The sequence below is a fragment of the Takifugu flavidus genome, chromosome 8 (genome assembly GCF_003711565.1).
Source record: "Takifugu flavidus isolate HTHZ2018 chromosome 8, ASM371156v2, whole genome shotgun sequence".
NCBI lineage: Eukaryota > Metazoa > Chordata > Actinopteri > Tetraodontiformes > Tetraodontidae > Takifugu > Takifugu flavidus.
The window spans coordinates 1,019,746-1,039,631 of NC_079527.1; the positions used below are offsets into that span (position 1 = coordinate 1,019,746).

The 19,886-nt window shown below is 52.2% G+C and overlaps 2 protein-coding genes across 4 annotated transcripts; one reads left to right on the forward strand and one right to left on the reverse strand.

Annotated features, from left to right (window-relative positions):
• Positions 1 to 2,604: 2,604 nt before the first annotated feature.
• On the forward strand, positions 2,605 to 5,632 carry tegt (testis enhanced gene transcript (BAX inhibitor 1)). 2 transcript variants are annotated; one of them, XM_057041269.1, is made up of 10 exons: positions 2,605 to 2,711; positions 3,319 to 3,396; positions 3,477 to 3,585; positions 3,819 to 3,939; positions 4,015 to 4,063; positions 4,132 to 4,229; positions 4,301 to 4,380; positions 4,449 to 4,549; positions 4,870 to 4,945; positions 5,034 to 5,632. In XM_057041269.1, the coding sequence occupies exons 2-10, from the start codon at positions 3,341 to 3,343 to the stop codon at positions 5,055 to 5,057; spliced, it is 714 nt and encodes a 237-aa protein (XP_056897249.1). In that variant the 5' UTR covers positions 2,605 to 2,711; positions 3,319 to 3,340; the 3' UTR covers positions 5,058 to 5,632. The 2 variants fall into 2 exon arrangements, with proteins under 2 accessions (XP_056897249.1, XP_056897248.1); XM_057041268.1 differs by having other exon boundaries at positions 2,678 to 2,861.
• Positions 5,633 to 5,772: 140 nt separating this feature from the next.
• Positions 5,773 to 19,849, reverse strand: LOC130530222 (nck-associated protein 5-like). Of its 2 annotated transcripts, none has more exons than XM_057041222.1 (12): positions 19,709 to 19,849; positions 11,386 to 11,517; positions 11,236 to 11,304; positions 11,125 to 11,163; positions 10,916 to 11,035; positions 10,727 to 10,819; positions 7,890 to 10,648; positions 7,673 to 7,802; positions 7,514 to 7,586; positions 6,899 to 7,171; positions 6,669 to 6,820; positions 5,773 to 6,508 (listed from the first exon to the last, which is right to left on the reverse strand). In XM_057041222.1, the coding sequence occupies exons 2-12, from the start codon at positions 11,515 to 11,517 to the stop codon at positions 6,248 to 6,250; spliced, it is 4,101 nt and encodes a 1,366-aa protein (XP_056897202.1). In that variant the 5' UTR covers positions 19,709 to 19,849; the 3' UTR covers positions 5,773 to 6,247. The 2 variants fall into 2 exon arrangements, with proteins under 2 accessions (XP_056897202.1, XP_056897204.1); XM_057041224.1 differs by lacking the exon at positions 19,709 to 19,849 and adding an exon at positions 13,313 to 14,954.
• Positions 19,850 to 19,886: the final 37 nt, after the last annotated feature.

Here is a 19,886-nt window from a genome sequence, read left to right on the forward strand (position 1 = left end):
AAAGCAACACATTAAAGTAACAATAATTGTATGCTTGGTGAGAAATTCTGCATAAGTGTTCATATAAGTCCTTTATTGAAGGGATGACTGTGCAGTTAAAAAAATATATGTAAACATGCAGACATTCCAAAAGAAATCAGTGGCAGACTAAAAGAACAAATGATTTTAAAAGATGAGAAAGTAAAGATCGAAAAACAAAAAAAACAAGATGTGGAAAGGACCAACACCATCAACTACTGCTACAATTGAAACTGAAATAGTAAGGACCTGCCTGGCCTAGCACAATAATGAGATCAGACAACAAATAAGATCATTATATCTGAGGGAGTTTAACTTTTGATCTTCCTTTTGGGCCAAAAGCAACATACTATACATAAACTACACATGTACAACATAGTACCTTGTGTTACTAATACATATATAATATTTACTAGTTGACCAACCTCTATTAAAGGAAAATTAACTCAGATTCCTCCGGCCACAAACATTAAAGGGAGGTTATCCAACTAAAACCAGGCCTCATGTGGATTTTTAAAAAACAATATATATATTTTAGAGACTCTACTAATATTTCAGTTCAATTAAGAACGAAACGAAATAAACGAGATTATGGGGAATTGACTGGGGAATTTTCCACATTCTGAATCCGAAATTTCCACAGTAAAATATGTCGACAATGTGAAAGGTGCAAATTTTATTAGCGCATGCGCAGAGGCGACACGACGTTGTGTTTCTGGGTGCAGATCGGGCACTGATACGCAGATTTAGGAAAAATAAAATCATCAAACAAGCTCGATACGTGAATTGTTACTCATCTCGAACATTTGGAACATAAGATTTGGAAAATGACCAATGTAAATTTATCAGCCGACAAAATTTGTTTTGGGGTTCGTTTACTGCGCACTTTATCGGGAGTTCCACCAGTTTCCGTCCTAGGAGACGGTAAAACGTCAAATTCGATGTAATCACTTCAAAATATTCTTTAATCCATGTTTCTGAGCAGATAATTTATTTGGGGTAGTTAATAAACGGTGAATGAAGGAAAACTTGCTTTCTACGCAATTTGTATGTCCGCCATTTTAGAAGATTTGCGGACAACGGCTGGTAACACCCGGAACGTCCATTCAAACGTGCTCATGTCAGCACGGAGGTCCAATCTTACATAATCTTTGAGTCAAAAATAAACCGATATATTTATTCACGATATCGAACTGATCGTTAATCTAGTTTCCATTTCGGGAGTCGTGTTTTTCGGGGAGTATTGACGGTGACGTCACGTGCACGAATGACACTCGCGGCTGATCTGCGCCCGGAAGCCGATCATCACTGCTGCGCATGCGCGGAGCTTTTACGCGGTATTCCCCGTCTCTATTTTTAAATCAATTTGTAAAGCAAAAATAAAAATAAAGAATGAACTTGACAAAAATAAACCAAGAGAATATTGAGTGATAAGGTAATGGCTTTCGTGCGATTTTGTTTATAAATTTGCATTCTTAAATTAAATGATGAAAATGTTAACCATCAAATATGACATCTTTTTTAAAAATATATATAAACTAGTTTGAAAAATAGTGACAATAACGAATGAGCATTTTTTCCCAAGTACACAGTAAATTTAAATAAAATAAAATAAAATCAATCTTTATTTATATAGCGTCTTTTACAATCGAAATTGTTTCAAGGCGCTTTCCAGAATCCCAGGGCCTGACCCCAGACAAGCAACAGTGGCAAGGAAAAACTCCCCTGTAACAGGAAGAAACCTTGAGCAGGACCAGGCTCATGTAGGGGGACCCTCCTGCTGATGGCCGGCTGGGTAGAGAGAGAGGGAGCGGGGAGGAGAGGAGAGGAGAGGAGAGGAGAGGAGAGGAGAGGAGAGGAGAGGAGAGGAGAGGACCAAGTGGGGTGACAGAGGCCTGTCAGGTGATCATGTTTCTGGACCCCGACAGCCTTGGGCTATAACAGCACAGCTAAGATGTGACCTAATGATTAGACGACCCCCTAAGTATGATAATTTGTCTGTCTATGATAGTAACTGGAACTACAGAATTAGTAACAATAAGCTTTTTCAAAGAGGTAGGTTTTAAGCCTAATCTTAAAAGTAGCGGTGGAGTCAGCCTCCCGTACCTGGACAGGGAGCTGGTTCCATAGCAGGGGGGCCTGGTAGCTAAATGCTCGGGCCCCCATTCTACTCCTAGAGACTCTGGGAACCACAAGTAGACCAGCATTCTGAGAGCGGAGTGGTCTATTGGGCTGGTAAGGTGTCACTAGCTCCTCCAGGTAGGATGGAGCTAGGCCTCTGAGGACCTTGTAGGTCAAAAGAAGGGTTTTTAAAAATTATTCTAAATTTAACGGGCAGCCAATGAAGAGACGCCATTACAGGAGTTATGTGATCTCTTTTGTCAATACCTGTCAGAACTCTGGCTGCAGCATTTTGGATCAACTGGAGGCTTCTTAAAGAGTTGTTTGGACACAATGATAATAAAGATTTACAATAGTCCAGCCTGGAAGTAACAAATGCATGGACTAACTTTTCAGCGTCATGCCTCGTCATTTAAACAAAAGTGTAATCGGTTGGCGCATGCGCAAGAGCAACATCACGTAGCCGCTAGTTCCGGGTGCAGATCTGGTCCTGACACGTCGAAATCGGAGCAGGAAATAGACGAAGAAGAAGCAGAATCTCGAGCGTCGTCAGTCTGAAGCTAACAGCGGAGGTAGGTACTTCATGCTAACAGCTTATGCTCACTATTTATCCCCGTGACGACGGCCGTAATATTAGCAGCAGAAAAGGAAAAAGACCGCTAAAAAATAGTCAGCTCAACGGACTCGTATTCGACTGCTCAGCGTATTTGCTGGTAACTGAGGTAATACTGGCTAAACGGGTTATGGATGTGTTAATGTCAGCAACTAGCCTCCGGTAATAACTAGCATGTTATGGCAAAGCTACTTAATTCGTTTCGCAGGTGTGAGTTGAAATCGAAAGCTGCATTTAATCTAAAGACCTTGTTTTATTGAACTCACGGCTAAAGTGACGCACTTGTGTTCGTTTTAGCGATTGTCAAAAGTTACTAAAAAGGACGCGACGTTATATTATCACCTTAAGGAGTGTGTTATTTAACGCGTGTTCGAATCAATGTCTGCGCCAGTCAAAACTGTTCGCATCATGGTTGGTTGATATTTAACCGTGTTATTTAACCAGGTAGAGACGAAGTTCCATCCACGGACTAAACCCTTAATAGTTGTGTAGCACAGAACTTTGTACCGTTGCTGATTATCATCTGTTGGAACCTGGCGAGAACACGTGACCTTTGACCTTTTCAGGGATTCTTCACCTGCTGCCACCATGGACGTGTTTGACCGCAACGTCAACATCGATGCTCTCTTCAAATTCTCCCAGATGTACGTGAGCCCACTGTAATCTGCAGTAATCTGGTATCGTGTGTGTCCGTCATCCTCCACTTGTGTGTAATCTGCTGCAGATCTCGCTCCACTCAGCTGCACCTGAAGAACGTGTACTCCAGCCTGGCGGCGTGCATGCTCGTGGCTGCCGCCGGCTCTTACGTCCATGTCGTTACACGCCTCTTTCAGGTAAAGGAGCCTCTTTTGTTAACATTGTGCTAACGCCTTAATTAGCATTAAGTCATTCTAGCTCAGAGCGGCTGACATATGAAGCTCTTTTGAGCTGAAAATGCTCCTCCCCTGTCCTGAGTGGACGGTCCATCCTAGTCATCCCTGATCGTCCCCCTGTGGGCGCTGGCTGCATGTCACTGGCTGTTAGAAAGCGGACATTCTGTCAGACGGGTAATGTTGTTTGTGGTCAGGGGGGCCTTCTGTCAGCCCTGGGCTCCCTGGCGATGATCGCGTGGCTCGGCATGACGCCTCACAGCCCCGAGTCGGAGCGGAAGAGACTGGCCATCCTGTCTGGCTTCGCCTTCCTCACAGGTACGCGAGCACGATCACGGCTAACGTGGAGACTGTGGTTGTCGCGCTGCTCTTAACTCCTGATGCCCCACTCAGGTCTGGGTCTGGGCCCCACTCTGGACTTTGTCATTGCTGTCAATCCCAGGTAAGTGACGCCGGCAGCGAAGGGCGGGAGCAGAGCGGAGCCGCGTGTGACTGTGGCTGTCTCCTCAGCATCATCGTCACGGCCTTCATGGGAACCTCGGTGATCTTCATCTGCTTCACTCTCAGCGCTCTGTACGCTAAACGCAGGAGCTACCTGTTCCTGGGAGGTGAGGGTCAGAGGGTCGGCGGCGGGTCAGCATGTCTCGGCTGAATAATGCTGAGTCATTGTTCTGTGCAGGTACCCTGATGTCTGCCCTCTCGCTGCTGCTCCTCCTGTCCCTCTTCAACATCTTCTTGGGCTCCGTCGTGCTCTTCAAGGTACCGCTTGGCTTATGATGTGACGCCCGTGTGTGAGGAAATGTGACGTGACACGCGTGTCCTTCCAGGCCAACATGTACGTGGGGCTGCTCATTATGTGCGGCTTCGTCCTCTTCGACACTCAGCTCATCATCGAAAAAGCCGAGAACGGGGACAAGGACTACGTGTGGTGAGTGAGTCTCCTGCTCCTGTTGGGCTTGCAGAGGTGTGTGGGGGACGCCAGGAGAGCAGTAACAACAGCTGATGGGGGTCCTCACCGTTGCCATGGTGACGCAGCAGCTACATCGCAGGTGGTCTCGGGACAGTCGTGTTCAGTTCCATCTTCACCGAGTGACTCCCATGTCCTGCTCCCGTCCCCCTGTGTCTACGCCTGTCCCAGCAGTGTGCAGAGTGTGTGGTGCCCCCTGTTGCCTAGCAACCTCTGTGTTAGAAGAATTGTTGGAATATAACCTGTGACTGGGCACCAACATGTGATGCTTGTGTGTGAAGGCACTGTGTGGAACTCTTCCTGGACTTTGTCGCCATCTTCAGGAAGCTGATGGTCATCCTGGCCATGAACGACAAGGTACCCCCCTCCCCTTCTCCCCCACAGTATCCATCGTGTTGGAGTTTCCTTAGACAATATCAATCACCTTGTTTTGTTTTTTCCCCAGGATAAGAAGAAGGAAAAGAAGTAGAGGTGGAGGGTGTCAGACAAGGCCTTGGTGCTTTTTCACTTCCTGTCTTCATTTATTAACTCTGTGGTTTCATTATTGAACTTTAGTTTTCTAATCAGTTAAAATGTGGCGCGCCCCCTCCCCTACAGCCCTGATGTGAATGATGCTGCAGGAAGCCCGCTGGCCTGTAGGGGGCAGTGCCAACTTTTGAAGGCGCACTATAGTGCCATAAATTCTGACCAGCTCTTGGGTGGGTCATGTGATCACCTGCCCCCCCCCCCCCCTTCCCTCCCCTGCTCTTTGATTTGAAGTCATTGATCTGCATACTGATGGATTTAGTCGTGTCTTTGTAGTGGTGCGATTAGTAAGTTGGCCAAACGCTGGTTTATTTATGCATTTCCTTTTTTCTCTGACGCTCCATGCTCGTCTCGTGGGTTTAGCGGAGTGTGTCGACGGGTGTAACTGATTGTGAACACAGCTGTGTGTCCACCCCCACCCCCACTTCTGGTGTCCTGCACCTGTCGAATGTTAAAGAATTAATTTGATGTAAACCTGAACAATTTGATACATTTGCTGAAATAAATGTGTTGATCAGATTGTCTCGCCTTCATGACGGCTACCATTTATCCAGGGGGGGGGGGGGGGGTTAAAGTGGTCAGTACAGGAAGCACTTCACAACTCTGGACGGACTAACTGGAGCATTTTGGGGGCCGGAGGAAACGACCAGCTCGGCACGTTAAATGAAAAGCTTTTAATTAGAAAGTTGAAAAACGACCCCTACTGGCTAGAGAATGAACAGCAACAGATATGAGCGCGTTCTACTGAGTGAAGAGACGGCAGGTTTCACAAAAAGGGTTCAAATAAATAAATAATACATAGCAGCCGAATGATGTCGGCTTTTCTCTTGTGTCATTATTGCTGGTATATATTACCTTTAACGCGTGGTGGCTGAAAACCAAACGATTCTACACTTGGACCTGTGATGAAGAGTCACATGAACATTCACTTTATACACCATGTGCTGAAACGAGAAGATGAGGAAGTGTGCTAATCTTTAGCTTGGCCATGCGTCTTGTCGTCCTATACACTGCGTCAGTCCACAGGTGACCACTGGGTGGCGTTTGGCTTCGCCGTGGATCGGAAACCCTGAGAAGTCTTTCGTTCCACCTTTCCAGTCACAGCAGAGGATGGAGAGATCAGGCGTGGTCCGCTCAGCCCTGGCTGCCACAGGACGACAGGCTGTCGTACAGCGAGTCACTGAGGGACTCGGGGGTCTCCAGAACTTGAGGTCGACTTGGGGAGAGGGCTTCCTCCGGGCGCTCCCTGAGCAGTTCAAGCCCCGCCTCCCGACTCATTTCCGGAACGCTGGGACCACGAGTCTTCCCCCTGCGGCTCCCGCCAGCCTGAGCTGGGATGGGCAGGCTGCCTGGATCCACCACCCGGCTGGAGGAAGGACCACCTGCCTTCAGGCTCTGAGAGGAAGAATAGAGGTGGGGGGGTGGTGGTCATGTGACTTGCCTTATGTAACCAAGTGGGTTAGAGACTGGAGCTGAATCTTTAATCTGTAGCTGCTACATTAATGATGAAGACACAATGTGGGTTTATGTAACAGGAGGGTGTTTGGACGCTCACCCCTCTGAACGCCGACCCGAACGACACCTCCTCTTCCTCCTCCTCTTCCACGGCCAGGTAGACCTCCGCAGGGCCCGCCGGGGTCTTCAGATTGGGGAACGTCCACGTCTTGGAACGAGGCGTAAACACGTTGGACCCATGAGCGTCTTTGTCTACACGCGGAGACATGGGAGACATTGTCATCGCTGCACATCACCAGCTGGGACAGCGCTGCGGAACTTTGGGGTCACCTTCGTGGAGCACGCCGGCCGAGGTCCGTCCTTCCAGCACAGACCCGTACTGGAGCGGGGGACCCAGCTGTTTGTGGGACACGTAGCTCTCGTCCTGGGAGGTCAGCTCTCGGTCCAGCGTGCGTGCCCGGCGGCTGGCCCGACCCGGGGAACTTGTCGAGCGGTGGTCGGCCCTGGTCTTGGACAGGCCCCGCCCCGCCGCTCCACCGCTGCAGTCTGGTAAAGGGAAGGTTCCGATCCCACTATCCAGGGTGTAGGTGGAGGCTCCAGAACCTGAGGAGGACAGTTGGACACAGAGAGTCAACACTTTCTGCCCTTTCCTCGGAGTCACGGCGGCGGACGCTTTTCTCCCACCGAGCCGCCGTCTCCTCCAATCGATGACAGATTTCACACAGAAAGAAGAATCTAATTAATAACGCATGACTCGTTAAATCATTTATGGCCTCTGCAGCTCCCTGGAGGCGTGGCCTCCTTATTCCACTTTGATCTGCTATCAGAGCTACAGCTCGTTATTTTCGTTGCCATGCTAATGACGCCAGATGTTTGTGTAGAAGCTCGGCGCTCCTCATCCTTCAGGGAGGGGCGGCTGCCGGAGCCCTCAGAGTCGTTGATCACCTGTGAAGTGCTGGGCGTGAACGGAATCCGCCAGGTTCTCATCCGACGTGATCTTGCTGATCCGCTCGGATCCCTGCAGGATGAGAATCTGGGTAAACGTAGCTCCCGCCAGGATAAAACCGGCCAGTTGGGGCGTAGATGTGACGGTGTCCGACTCACCTTCTCCACGTCCTCGCCGCCGCTGCCGTGGCCGATGATGTCACTGTGCAGGCTGAACATGGGCTTGGAGGTCTTGCAGTCGAAGGAGAGGCGGCGCTGCGGAACGCTGACCACGTCCTTCCCGTCCACTCTGCAGGCACCAAAGACAAGCTCACCATGGAAGCCAGACCAGAGTGCTGATCAGCTCAAAGTCCAGGAAGCACCTGTAGGTTCTCACCTGTTGAGCAGCTGCTGCATGAAGTTGTCTGAGCGAGCTCCTCTGTACATGACCGCCAGCTGTCCCTGAGCCTGGTCCATCACCACCTCGCAGGAGTGACCCCTGCCGGAACGCTCCACATATGCCCGCTCCTCCTCCAGGGCCCTCCTCAGACCTTCGGCCTTCTCCATCAGGGTGGAGATGTTCAGGCCCTCCACCCCTTCCTTGCACCTGCCGGCCATCTTGGCGGAGTCCCGACCCACCGAGGGAATGTTGATCTTCCACTCCTTCTTGTCGTCCTTGCCTTTGGCCGCCTCCGTTTTGCGGCTGAGCGCGGGCAGCTTGCTCTTCTTCAGGCCGAACCAGCTGGCGATGCCATTGGAGGTCTTCTGCTTGACCTCGCCGCTCTGGCCCCCTCGGTCCTGCTCCTGCAGCTTCAGCACGTTCTCTTCGATGCCTTTCATCACCTTCTGCTCGATGGCCGACTGCAGGCCGGGCACCGGCTGCAGCGGCTTCTCGGCTTCAGACGGAGGCCTTGGAGGCGGCGGCGGGAGGCTGTCTCCATACGACGGGTTCTTCCGTCCTTTCCCGCCGATCTTTGCCCGCTCTTCCGATTTGGAGGAGTAGCGTGGGGCCTCTGAGGGCTTCGCCCCTCTGTGCACGGAGGGACCCTGGCAGGGTTTGGATGGGGATTTGGGGGGGATTTTGTTTGGGCTGTTGGTATTGTGAGGACCAACACCTGGTTTCAGGTTGTAGGCCAGATTCAGGGAGCCGGGACACTTGATGTTGCTGCGCAGTACCTGTGGAGCATCTGCACTCGGGGACGGCAGCCCAAACTTGCTCTTGGAGCCTTCGGCCTTCACACACAGCTCTTGTTTGACTGCAGGCGGCCCAGGTGCCTGAAATTTCCCAGCCTGTTCGTAGGGCTGCGAAGCCCCCGGATACCTCAGACCGCTTCCTTTGGGTTTACTGTCCAAAGCGTCACTGTATTTCAAATGTCTCTGTTCCTCCTTATGGAGCTCTGGGGGCTTCTCTGTTGCGGAACCCTCATTTAGCGGGTCAACTGGTCTGAGACCAACCGGTAGCTCCTCAGAACTTCTCAGCTTTCCCAGCGCAGCTAGCCGATCTTTGAAGGCGTGGTGACTGGAATCCACCTGGCTCCGGACTCCAGCAGCAGCAGGCCGCTTAGGGATGGAAGAGGAGTCCGGCTTTCTCGCTGAAGGCGCCAGCTGGGCGGGTTCAGGTCCGTGATCTTGCTTATCTTCGGGCTGCAAGTAGCTCACTCTGGACTGAGAGTTGCTGAGGGCAGCGTTGGGAGGACTGTGTTGGTTCACCCACACGGGACTGTCTGAATCCTCCTCCTCCTCCTCCTCCTCCTCCTCATCTGAGCTGGATTCTGAAGACGATGAGGAGGACTGCTTTTGTTGAGGAGGGGGGTTGAGGACGTTCTCTGGCAGGGACTTCACCAGTTTCCTCTCCCCAACATTGGCCTTTGACTGGGCTGGAAGTGTGGTTCTTTTTTCCAAGCTCTGGCTCAGTTCCTCTTCTCTGGAGCTGGTAGACATAATACAGACGTTTTCATAATGAGGGACCCTCGGGGACACTTTGGGTGACGAGGAGGAAGTGGCCACCTTAGAACTAACAATACCTTTTGAAGCAGAAAGACTGCTGTCGTTTGTGTCGTTGGCGGGCGATGAGCAGACGTCTCCTGGCTGTGGAGGGGAGGTTGGGGCCGAGTGTGTGGCGGGGTAGGACTCGGACCTGGCGGGCGGCGGGGGAGGCTGCCTGCACCTCTCGGTGGTGGTAGCTCTGCGTGTGGGGACAGGGGAGTGGTACACCTCGTAGTTGTTTGTGCGACAGGGGATTCTGGAGCTGCGCGTGAGTTGGGGGCTCAGACGGACAGCAGGAGTCGAAGCTGGGGACTTGTCGCCTATTGAAGGGATCTTCAAAAACTTGAGCAGCTTGGACGGGGAGTTGATGGCGGCGGCCTTCACGTCACTCAGGCAGGACGAGCTCGGGCTGACAGAAGCGCCGGCTCTCACGGAGGAAGCTTCCTGATCCACGACGCCCGGGTCAGCGATGGCTGAGGGGTCGCCGGATAAACCGTTATGAATGACATCAGCCGCCTCCATGTCACAGTGGGAAACGTGGGAGGTCGGGTAGAAACCAGTGAGCTCCTCAGCAGCAGCCTCAGAGTCCTCCTGCTCCAGCTGCACCCCCTCCAGGCTCTGACTGGCTCCTTCTGTGGCTGAAGAGCGGATACTGGCGCCCGCCGGTGGCTGGGCGGCCTCGCTCTTGCTGCACGCTTTTGACTCCGCGGTCCTGACTGTCGCAGCTGTAGGACCCACATGGGCCGCCGTCTTGGCTTTGGAGGGACTCCGGGCGTGGTTGCAGGGCTTGGTGGGACCCTCTGTGCTCCTTTTGCAGTGCAGACAGCAGCTGTTCCCTCCCTCGCACTGTACCGCACCTTCACCGTTCACGTGCTGGCGGGCGTCGCTATCGGAGCAGGAACAGTGGCAGTGCGCATGGTGGGCTTTGCACTGGAGCTGGAGCGGATCCGCGGTGGCCAACACGGCCTCGGTGGACATCAGCACTTGGCTGTAGTCGCAGAAGGACAAGCTGGTTGTGGACGGGTGGAACTTCAGGGGGTCCGTCTCCTCCATCTTTCGAAGGACCTCTAGGATGTGCGCCTTCTTCTTGAAGAACGGAGAGAGGGCCTCCATGGATGCCGCGGGTCCACGGGGGCCCGGGGAGGAGTGCTGTGTGCGGAAACCGTTCCCCTGAGGGCAGACAGAGATCTCCATCAGCACATGGACTAGGTCAGACCTGCAGAGCCTGCGGCAGGAAGTGGATACCACCTTGGTTTGTGCTTCAGTCTGTGCAGGTTCTACCAGCTTAGCAGAGTCATTGTGCAGCTGTGCGTTGAACTCTGGGAGCGGTCCCGTCTGCACCTGGAGAACCGGGAGAACAGCAATGTCACGGGGCAGGCGGGACAGTACAAACCCCTCCGCTGAAGATCCTCCAGCTTTAAGCTCAGATGAAGCTACCTGCAAGTGAGCAGCGGGCTGGTTGGGCAGCTTCTGCTGGAACAGCTCACAGAGGGCCCGGTTCTGCCTCTCCAGGTCAAACACCAACATCTTCAGCTTGATGCACTCCTCCCTCAGGTCCTGGCCAATCACATCACAATCAAAGCAGGCACATCCCCGGTTAGCTACAGCTAGCTCAGACATGCTAACCAGCAGAAGTGAAGACTCACCTTTTGGTTGAGCAAAGCCTGGACCACATGATTGGCGACCTGAGGGGAGAGGAGCGGACATGTGACACCAGACCACAGAACCAAACCCTCTTCTTCAGGAGAGCAACTCACCTCATCCAAACATCTCTCGTAAGCTTCTCTCTGACTCTCGTTGGCCAACAGTAGAGCAGAGTTTTCTGCCTGAAATGGCAGGAAACCCTGTCATCCCACTTCCTGTTTCATCTCTAACCACATGGATGGTGCATAAGTGTGTGTGCTGACCTCCAGCTCCCTCAGTCGGTCCATCAGGTCGCTGCTGTTGTCCTCCAGGTAGGACTCCGCGTCTGCTTCCTCCTCCGAGCCGAAGTCTTCGTCGCACACGCGCTGTTCCGTCTCGTCAGACATTGTTCTCATCTAGAACCGCAGTGAAATCCCATGATTCTGGAGCAGATTTCCATAAAAACTCTGACGTTCCTTAAGGATATTTTTAGGAACTTTAAAACCATCAACCATCAGCTGTCAATATGTCCTCAATGTCCTCAATGTTACTGGTTCTGGTCCAATCAGGAGCTGGCCAACAAACACACGCTCACGTCTGCTGAGTCATGACTTAAAACGTCAATATTCGACCTCGGCCTGCCACGGTGAAGATGATGAAAGATCAAAGCAGTAAGCTGTCAGAGAGAAGAAAGCCATGGGGGGGGGGGTCATCAAAGACCGTTGATCACAGCTCAGCCACGTTCTGGGAAACGTTCAATACTGAGAAGAGAAAGTGGCCGAGAGTGAAACGGGATCTGCCCGTTTCCAGGAAGAACGCCAGCTCTGACTGACAGCGCTGCTCGTGGATCCACTGGATCTAATGGGAGGGGGATCAATGCCGCCCATCAAAGAGCAGGAGGACAGAAGGCGATGGACACACAGAGATGTCATCAAAGCACAGCAGCAGCAGAAGAAGAAGAAGAGGAAGTAGGCTAAAAATAACCAGCAACAACCACAGCTGCCTTCACCTTCCTCAGGTCTACTTCCTGTTCCAACCCCCCCACCCCCCCCCCCACCCCCCACCCCCCACCCCCCCACTCACACACACACACACACACACACACACACACACACACACACACACAGAGATGATGTCACTGTGATGTCATCCCCACAGAGTAGTGCATTATGGGACCAGGACAAAAGACAGTCTGAAGGAGCTGTAGGTGTTTTATCACCAGCATCACAGAAGCGGATCTGGAAGTCCTCTTTGTTGGGGGGGCACACCTGAAGGAGGACGTGACTGTGGATCGGTGGGGGGGGGGCACAGCTCACCAGCTTTCAGCGCTCGTTAGACCCCCAAACACCCACAATGCACCTGGCCTCATCACCGTGGAGGTGGTGGCGACAGGGGTATTTGGTGAGGAGCAGGAACAGACCGCCATGCCAACACCATGAGAACCCCTCCCCCCCCCCACTGAGAGCAGAGAAGATGAATAATTCAGCAGCAGCTCTGAAGTGTGGGATTCCCTGTCAGATAAAGTGGGACGAGGCGTCTGCAGCGCGTCTCCTCAATCCGAAATGGGATTAGAGCCCAGGAGCATCTGTCTGCTCAATCTGGACCGCCGGCTCCTGCAGCATGAGCACCTGGTCCTGGCGCCGTGATCCCCTCAGCGGGGCTTAAAGCAGGAACCGGGACAGATCACGGCGGCGATGGTTCTGCCGACGCTGGAGTTGCTGTCTGGAGTTCTGCTCCATCAGGAAACCGTTCAGAAACTGGAGTCCTGCAGAACTCTGGACTTCAATCATTTCCCCTCATGGTCTCCATCACAGAACACCCTCCGGTCCCCCGGACCGGGACAGGTTTTCACACAACTACTGACCCACCGAGCCTTTTAACTAATCAATCACCCCACACATGAGCATCGTCACGTGACCGCTGGGATCTACATGGGTGTCAACACAAAAACCTGAACCAGAAACAGAGAAACCAGGCCCCAGGAGGACCAATCAGACCCCAGTAAAACGTGGAGGGGGAGGGGATGGAGGAGGGGAGGGCTCTCTACCCAAAAAAGGGTTGAAAGGTGGGATGTTAACACATACACACACACACACACACAGCTGCAGCCAGAAGTCACTCATCAGATGCTAATGCTAACCTGAACAATCACTGAGGGTCCACTCATGTCAACACTGCCCCCCCCCCCACGTCCCTCTGGACGCCGCTCACCTCCTTTCAGTCACCCCGTCAGCACCTCCAGCTCTCCTCCCAGCATGCCCGGCGCAGGACGTGGCCTCACATTCCCGTCCAGCACCGCAGCCCCTGAAGGAAGCCGGTTTCCTGCGCAGCTACAGCGGGCTGCGTTTGCACTGCGTCACCGAGCGATCTGCTGAAGACGCCGTGTCTCCCATTGTTCCAGGGACGAGTGTGGCTACAGCCTGCCTACTACAACAGCTGTGGACCAGCCCCCACCTCCTGCTCCTCCTACTGCTGCTGCTGCTCAGCGTTAACCCTGCAGCTGCCGGCGCCAGCCATAAAAACCAGCAACGGGATGGGGAAGGGGGGGGGGCTGCAGCATGGAGGACAAAGGAGCAGAGAGGATACTCAACACAGAGGACAAAGGACGAGCTGTCCTGAGGGAGGACAGTCACCTCCACCTGATCGGCCCTCCACAGTCTCAACACACTGTTCCTTTCTCAGCTGCGGCTGCTCCCAGATCAGCTTGGCTCGTTCATAGGGACATGCAGAGCACCGCGCGGCCACCAGGGGGCGCGAGCAGCCGTTTTGGGCTTTTATTTGGGGTTTATTGAGCATGAAAACACTCTCAGCTATTGTCCCGATCGCTGAGCTGTCACTTTCCCCATGATGCCTTGCTGCTCCAGCATCTGTCAGCATCAGAGTGACACTGCGGGCAAAGTTACCCGTTCAGGACAGGCGACGCATGTTGGAGTGTGGGGGGAACCACAAGAACTTGGACACTTTTAGGGAAAATAAGTTGGGTGTCTTCACCCGGTTGTTGGTTGTGCAGATTTTCAACTGCGGTGACTCACGCTGGTCCTCGCTAATGAAGCCACATCAGCACCAGACATACCAGACACACTAGTGGATGACAACACCAGCGGCTGCCACGGCAACAACGGCGGGAGCAAGAAAACACGGCTGATTCAATAAAGACAAACACGTGTTTGACCCGGTCCGGCACTGACGAGCCGGGACACGGTCTCAGACAGGTCTCCTGTGTGTCTCCGTCACATGGGGGTGGGAGGAAGAGGAGGAGAGGCCAGATGAAGGACAGGAGCGTGCAAGAGGATCGGACCGGACCTGGACCTGGACCTGGACCTGCCCTTCCCCAACAACCTTCCCTGAGCACCGAGCAGCACCGGCTCACGTGGCTGGAGAGACGTTAGAAGACCTGCTGATCACATGACCTGAATTCCACAGCGCGGACCAGGAAGTGTCACTGACGGACACGTCTGGATCAGCAGAACAGCACCAGCCTGCGGTGGTCCTCCAGCAGATGGTCCGGTGTTCTGTGAGGAACCTCCAGGGAACCTCTGAATGAGGGCTGTAAATCAGCGGCTGGGGAACAAACCCCCACTCAGGCCCAGACGGTTTAATGAGCCGCTCCACGCTGCTACAGCGGTGACTCTCAGGCCCCCCCACTGGGCCTGGCTCCAGCTGGACCTGGTTCCGATCCAGATCCAGCTTGTTCTCAGTTTTAAACGGGACTCAGCCCCATCTAAACCATCAGAGCCTCAGATGTGAAAATATTCAGAGTATGTTCCGCTAATGAGAACCACCCGGCCCATATTTGCTCCTCTGGTGGGGGGGGTGGGGGTCTCCAGTCTGCTGCTGCATTGTGTCATATTTAGAACCTGATCCTGACTCACAACCACCTCCTGGCCCATCAGACCTCCCGAGCGTGTCAGCCAGAGCCAGGAGCCCACTGGAGAACAGAACCTTGGTTGAGATCAGGGACCATTGTCGTGACCCAGAACAAGGAAAAAGCAGTTGATCCAAGACCAATGAGCAGACCGGAACCGGGAGACCTGACGACATTATTGATCAGTGTTGGATCAAAGGCAACTGTGATGGTCCAGACCTGACTCAGCATTCTGTCTCCATGATTCAAGAGTTCCTCCAGTCACACAGAACCTGGATGAGAAGCAGAACCTCTGACCCCTGACCTCTGACCCTTGACACATCTGCCAGGGAACCTCAAACACTCAAGCACTTCCTGTTCCTAAGAGGAGCCTGACTGATGACTTCAATATGGAGTCTCAACAACACTGTTGGTGTAGGTGGAGCTGGTTATACTGGGACAGAGAGGGTAAAGGACTGGTTATACTGGGACAGAGAGGGTAAAAGACTGGTTATACTTGGACAGAGAGGGTAAAAGACTGGTTATACTGGGACAGAGAGGGTCAATGACTGGTTATACTGGGACAGAGAGGGTAAAAGACTTGTTATACTGGGAGAGAGAGGGTCAATGACTGGTTATACTGGGACAGAGAGGATAAATGACTGGTTATACTGGGACAGAGAGGGTAAAAGACTGGTTATACTGGGACAGAGAGGGTAAAAGACTGGTTATACTGGGACAGAGAGGGTCAATGACTGGTTATAATGGGACAGAGAGGGTAAAAGACTGGTTATACTGGGACAGAGAGGTCAATGACTGGTTATACTGGGACAGAGGATAAATGACTGGTTATACTGTGACAGAGAGGGTAAATGACTGGTTATACTGGGACAGAGAGGGTAGATGACTGGTTATACTGGGACAGAGAGGGTAGATGACTGGTTATACTGGAACAGAAAGGATAAATGACTGGTAAACTGGTTATACTGGGACAGAGAGGGTAAATGACTGGTTATAATGGGACAGAGAGGGTAAAAGACTGGTTATACTGGGACAGAGAGGGTAAATGACTGGTTATACTGGGACAGAGAGGGTAAAAGACTGGTTATACTGGGAGAGAGAGGGTCAATGACTGGTTATACTGGGACAGAGAGGGTCAATGACTGGTTATACTGGGACAGAGAGGGTAAAAGACTGGTTATACTGTGACAGAGAGGGTCAATGACTGGTTATAATGGGACAGAGAGGGTAACTGACTGGTTATACTGGGACAGAGAGGGTAAATGACTGGTTATAATGGGACAGAGAGGATAAATGACTGGTTATACTGGGACAGAGGGGTTAAATGACTGGTTATACTGGGACAGAGAGGGTAACTGACTGGTTATACTGGAACAGAGAGGATAAATGACTGGTTATACTGGGACAGAGAGGGTAAATGACTGGTTATACTGGGACAGAGAGGATAAATGACTGGTTATACTGGAACAGAGAGGTAAATGACTGGTTATACTGGGACAGAGAGGGTAAATGACTGGTTATACTGGAACAGAGAGGGTAAGTGACTGGTTATACTGGGACAGAGAGGGTAAATGACTGGTTATACTGGGACAGAGAGGGTAAAAGACTGGTTATACTGGGACAGAGAGGGTCAATGACTGGTTATACTGGGACAGAGAGGATAAATGACTGGTTATACTGTGACAGAGAGGGTAAAAACTGGTTATACTGGGACAGAGAGGGTAGATGACTGGTTATACTGGGACAGAGAGGGTAGATGACTGGTTATACTGGAACAGAAAGGATAAATGACTGGTTATACTGGGACAGAGAGGGTAACTGACTGGTTATACTGGGACAGAGAGGGTAAAAGACTGGTTATACTGGGACAGAGAGGGTAAATGACTGGTTATACTGGGACAGAGAGGGTAAAAGACTGGTTATACTGGGAGAGAGAGGGTCAATGACTGGTTATACTGGGACAGAGAGGTAACTGACTGGTTATACTGGAACAGAGAGGGTAAATGACTGGTTATACGGGGATAGAGAGGATAAATGACTGGTTATACTGGGACAGAGAGGGTAACTGACTGGTTATACTGGGACAGAGAGGATAAATGACTGGTTATACTGGAACAGAGAGGATAAATGACTGGTTATACTGGGACAGAGAGGGTAAATGACTGGTTATACTGGGACAGAGAGGGTAAGTGACTGGTTATACTGGGACAGAGAGGGTAAAAGACTGGTTATACTGGGACAGAGAGGGTCAATGACTGGTTATACTGGGACAGAGAGGATAAATGACTGGTTATACTGGGACAGAGAGGGTAAATGACTGGTTATACTGGGACAGAGAGGGTAGATGACTGGTTATACTGGGACAGAGAGGGTAGATGACTGGTTATACTGGAACAGAAAGGATAAATGACTGGTTATACTGGGACAGAGAGGGTAACTGACTGGTTATACTGGGACAGAGAGGGTAAAAGACTGGTTATACTGGGACAGAGAGGGTAAATGACTGGTTATACTGGGACAGAGAGGGTAAAAGACTGGTTATACTGGGAGAGAGAGGGTCAATGACTGGTTATACTGGGACAGAGAGGGTAACTGACTGGTTATACTGGAACAGAGAGGGTAAATGACTGGTTATACGGGGATAGAGAGGATAAATGACTGGTTATACTGGGACAGAGAGGGTAACTGACTGGTTATACTGGGACAGAGAGGATAAATGACTGGTTATACTGGACAGAGAGGATAAATGACTGGTTATACTGGGACAGAGAGGGTAAATGACTGGTTATACTGGGACAGAGAGGGTAAGTGACTGGTTATACTGGGACAGAGAGGGTTAATGACTGGTTATGCTGGGACAGAGCACCAGTCAGCAGGATAATGGTTGTGAGGAAGCCTATGAAGATGTTCAACAGCAGCCCAAAGACCCTGGTGAAGCTTCTGATCCGACAACCTTTACATCTATTGGTCAGACTGAGAGCTCACAAACTCCAGTTCCTGGTTCTCCTGAGCCACAGAAACTCTGTCTCTTTCACTTCCTGTTGCGGCTGTTAGCGAGTTGGTGCTGCGCTAAGTGCTCGTCTCAAATGGAGCATTAAAGTTCTAATTCCAGCTCTCTTATTCCCAACTGCAGCGGCCAATTAGAGCTCTGACAAGTCGGAGCAGTTCAGTGAACCAGTCGGTGCAGCGGAGCTTCCTGTGAGCAGCCCGGTCGGAGCCCAGGGTGGCGTCTGTGTGCAGCAGAACATCTGGGAGCGATTAGAGGCGGGCGGCGCAGCGAGATACCGCCGGTTCTCCGGCTGCTTTCATGATGTCACGCAGCCGCGTTTGTGAAGGACCAGCCTTGAGCACTGAGACCAGCTCCCGGCCCGGCTCGGTCCATTGACTGTCCTCCTGGTCCAGGATGGGATATTTCTCAACAAGGTTCCGACAGACCAAAACAGGAATCATCCAGCCTGTCTCACCAGCGTGAGGTCTCACCATGTCTGGTGGGGTCCTCACCCTGGAGACCACCAAGCCTCGGGTCAGATGACTGTTGTCACATCCAAACCATCAACAATGCATGAGGTTCTGCTGCTGGGACCAGGTTCTCCTCTGTCAACACTGTTTATCTGAGAGACAGCAGCAGTTTTAAATAAACTGAGACTCAAACACACAACAAACAGCATAGGAACCAGGTGAGAGCCAGGAGGAACACCACAGAGCAGGCCAGGACCACCTACAGATAACTGGAGGAGGGAAGGTCTCCTAAAACCTACTAGATTAGTGAGGAACAGCACAGAAACAGGACCTGAGCAGACCAGAGGTGGAAGCTGGAGATGCTCCCAGCAAGCTTTGGTCCATTGTTTTGTTCTGCAAGCCTTAACACAGCAGGATTTATGGTTTCCGTTGACAACAGACAATGAAGGTCGATATGTTCCCATCATCCATCCACCCATCATCCATCTGGAGGGGAACCTCTCCCTTAGCAACCATGAACACAACAAAACCACAGCCCAAGCAGGCAGCAGCTCCGGAAGAACCCTTCTGGAGAACATTATTGTTGTCCAACCTGAGTAAAAGGGAGACCTTTGCCGGCCCGGGGATCAGAATCCAATCTCTCCAACACATGGAGCAGTTTAAAGTTCTGCTTCCTCTCAACAGTGATGGAGCACCAACCCGAGAACATCGAGACTTGTGGAACCTGGATGGGGCTGAGGAACCTCTCCGCCAGCTCCATCTGTTTAAAGGGATCATTTAGCCCGCTCCTCTCCTAGTTCTAGTGGAGCTGGTTGGTTCTGCAGACGGGATGAGCCGTCCGTAAGGCTTCTAATGTCCGTGAGGATGCTGAAATGGAGCAGCCATTTAATGCTGCGCGTGTTGGAAAAGCACCGTTATTAATGCGCGTCTCGGCTCAGGTTTACACCCGCAAACAGGCGCCCACTGCGCCGCCGCTGCCTCCGTGCTAGCTCCCCGCCACCGATGCGACGCAAACAGAGAAAAGCCTCATTTTAACGGTGGCTCTGCTCCTCAAAACCCAGAAACCGGCACCGACGGCAGAACCCATCCGGCCGGGCCGGCGGTGTTCGGCTGCCAGGGGGTGATAAAAACACGGCCGACGCCGTCCAGCAACCAGTTAGCCACCGTTAGCTTCACCGCGCCGGCGACGCTCGGTCAGTGAGCGGCGCCAGAACCGGACCGCGCTCCGCCGAAGGTCCGGGCGAGCCAGAAGCCCTCGACGGTCGTACCGTTGGTCCACTCACCTCAGGAGACGCGCATCGCGGTGGTTCTGGGCGGAAAAGCGGCCGTTAGCGGGTGCGTGCGGGGCTCATTGTGCCGCCGCCTCCTGCCAGCAGCCTCGGTGCTGTTCGGGTTCAGGAAAAGTGATGTCATTGTATGAAATCTCATTACCGCCCCAGTTTGCTCCACTAAGCCCGTCCC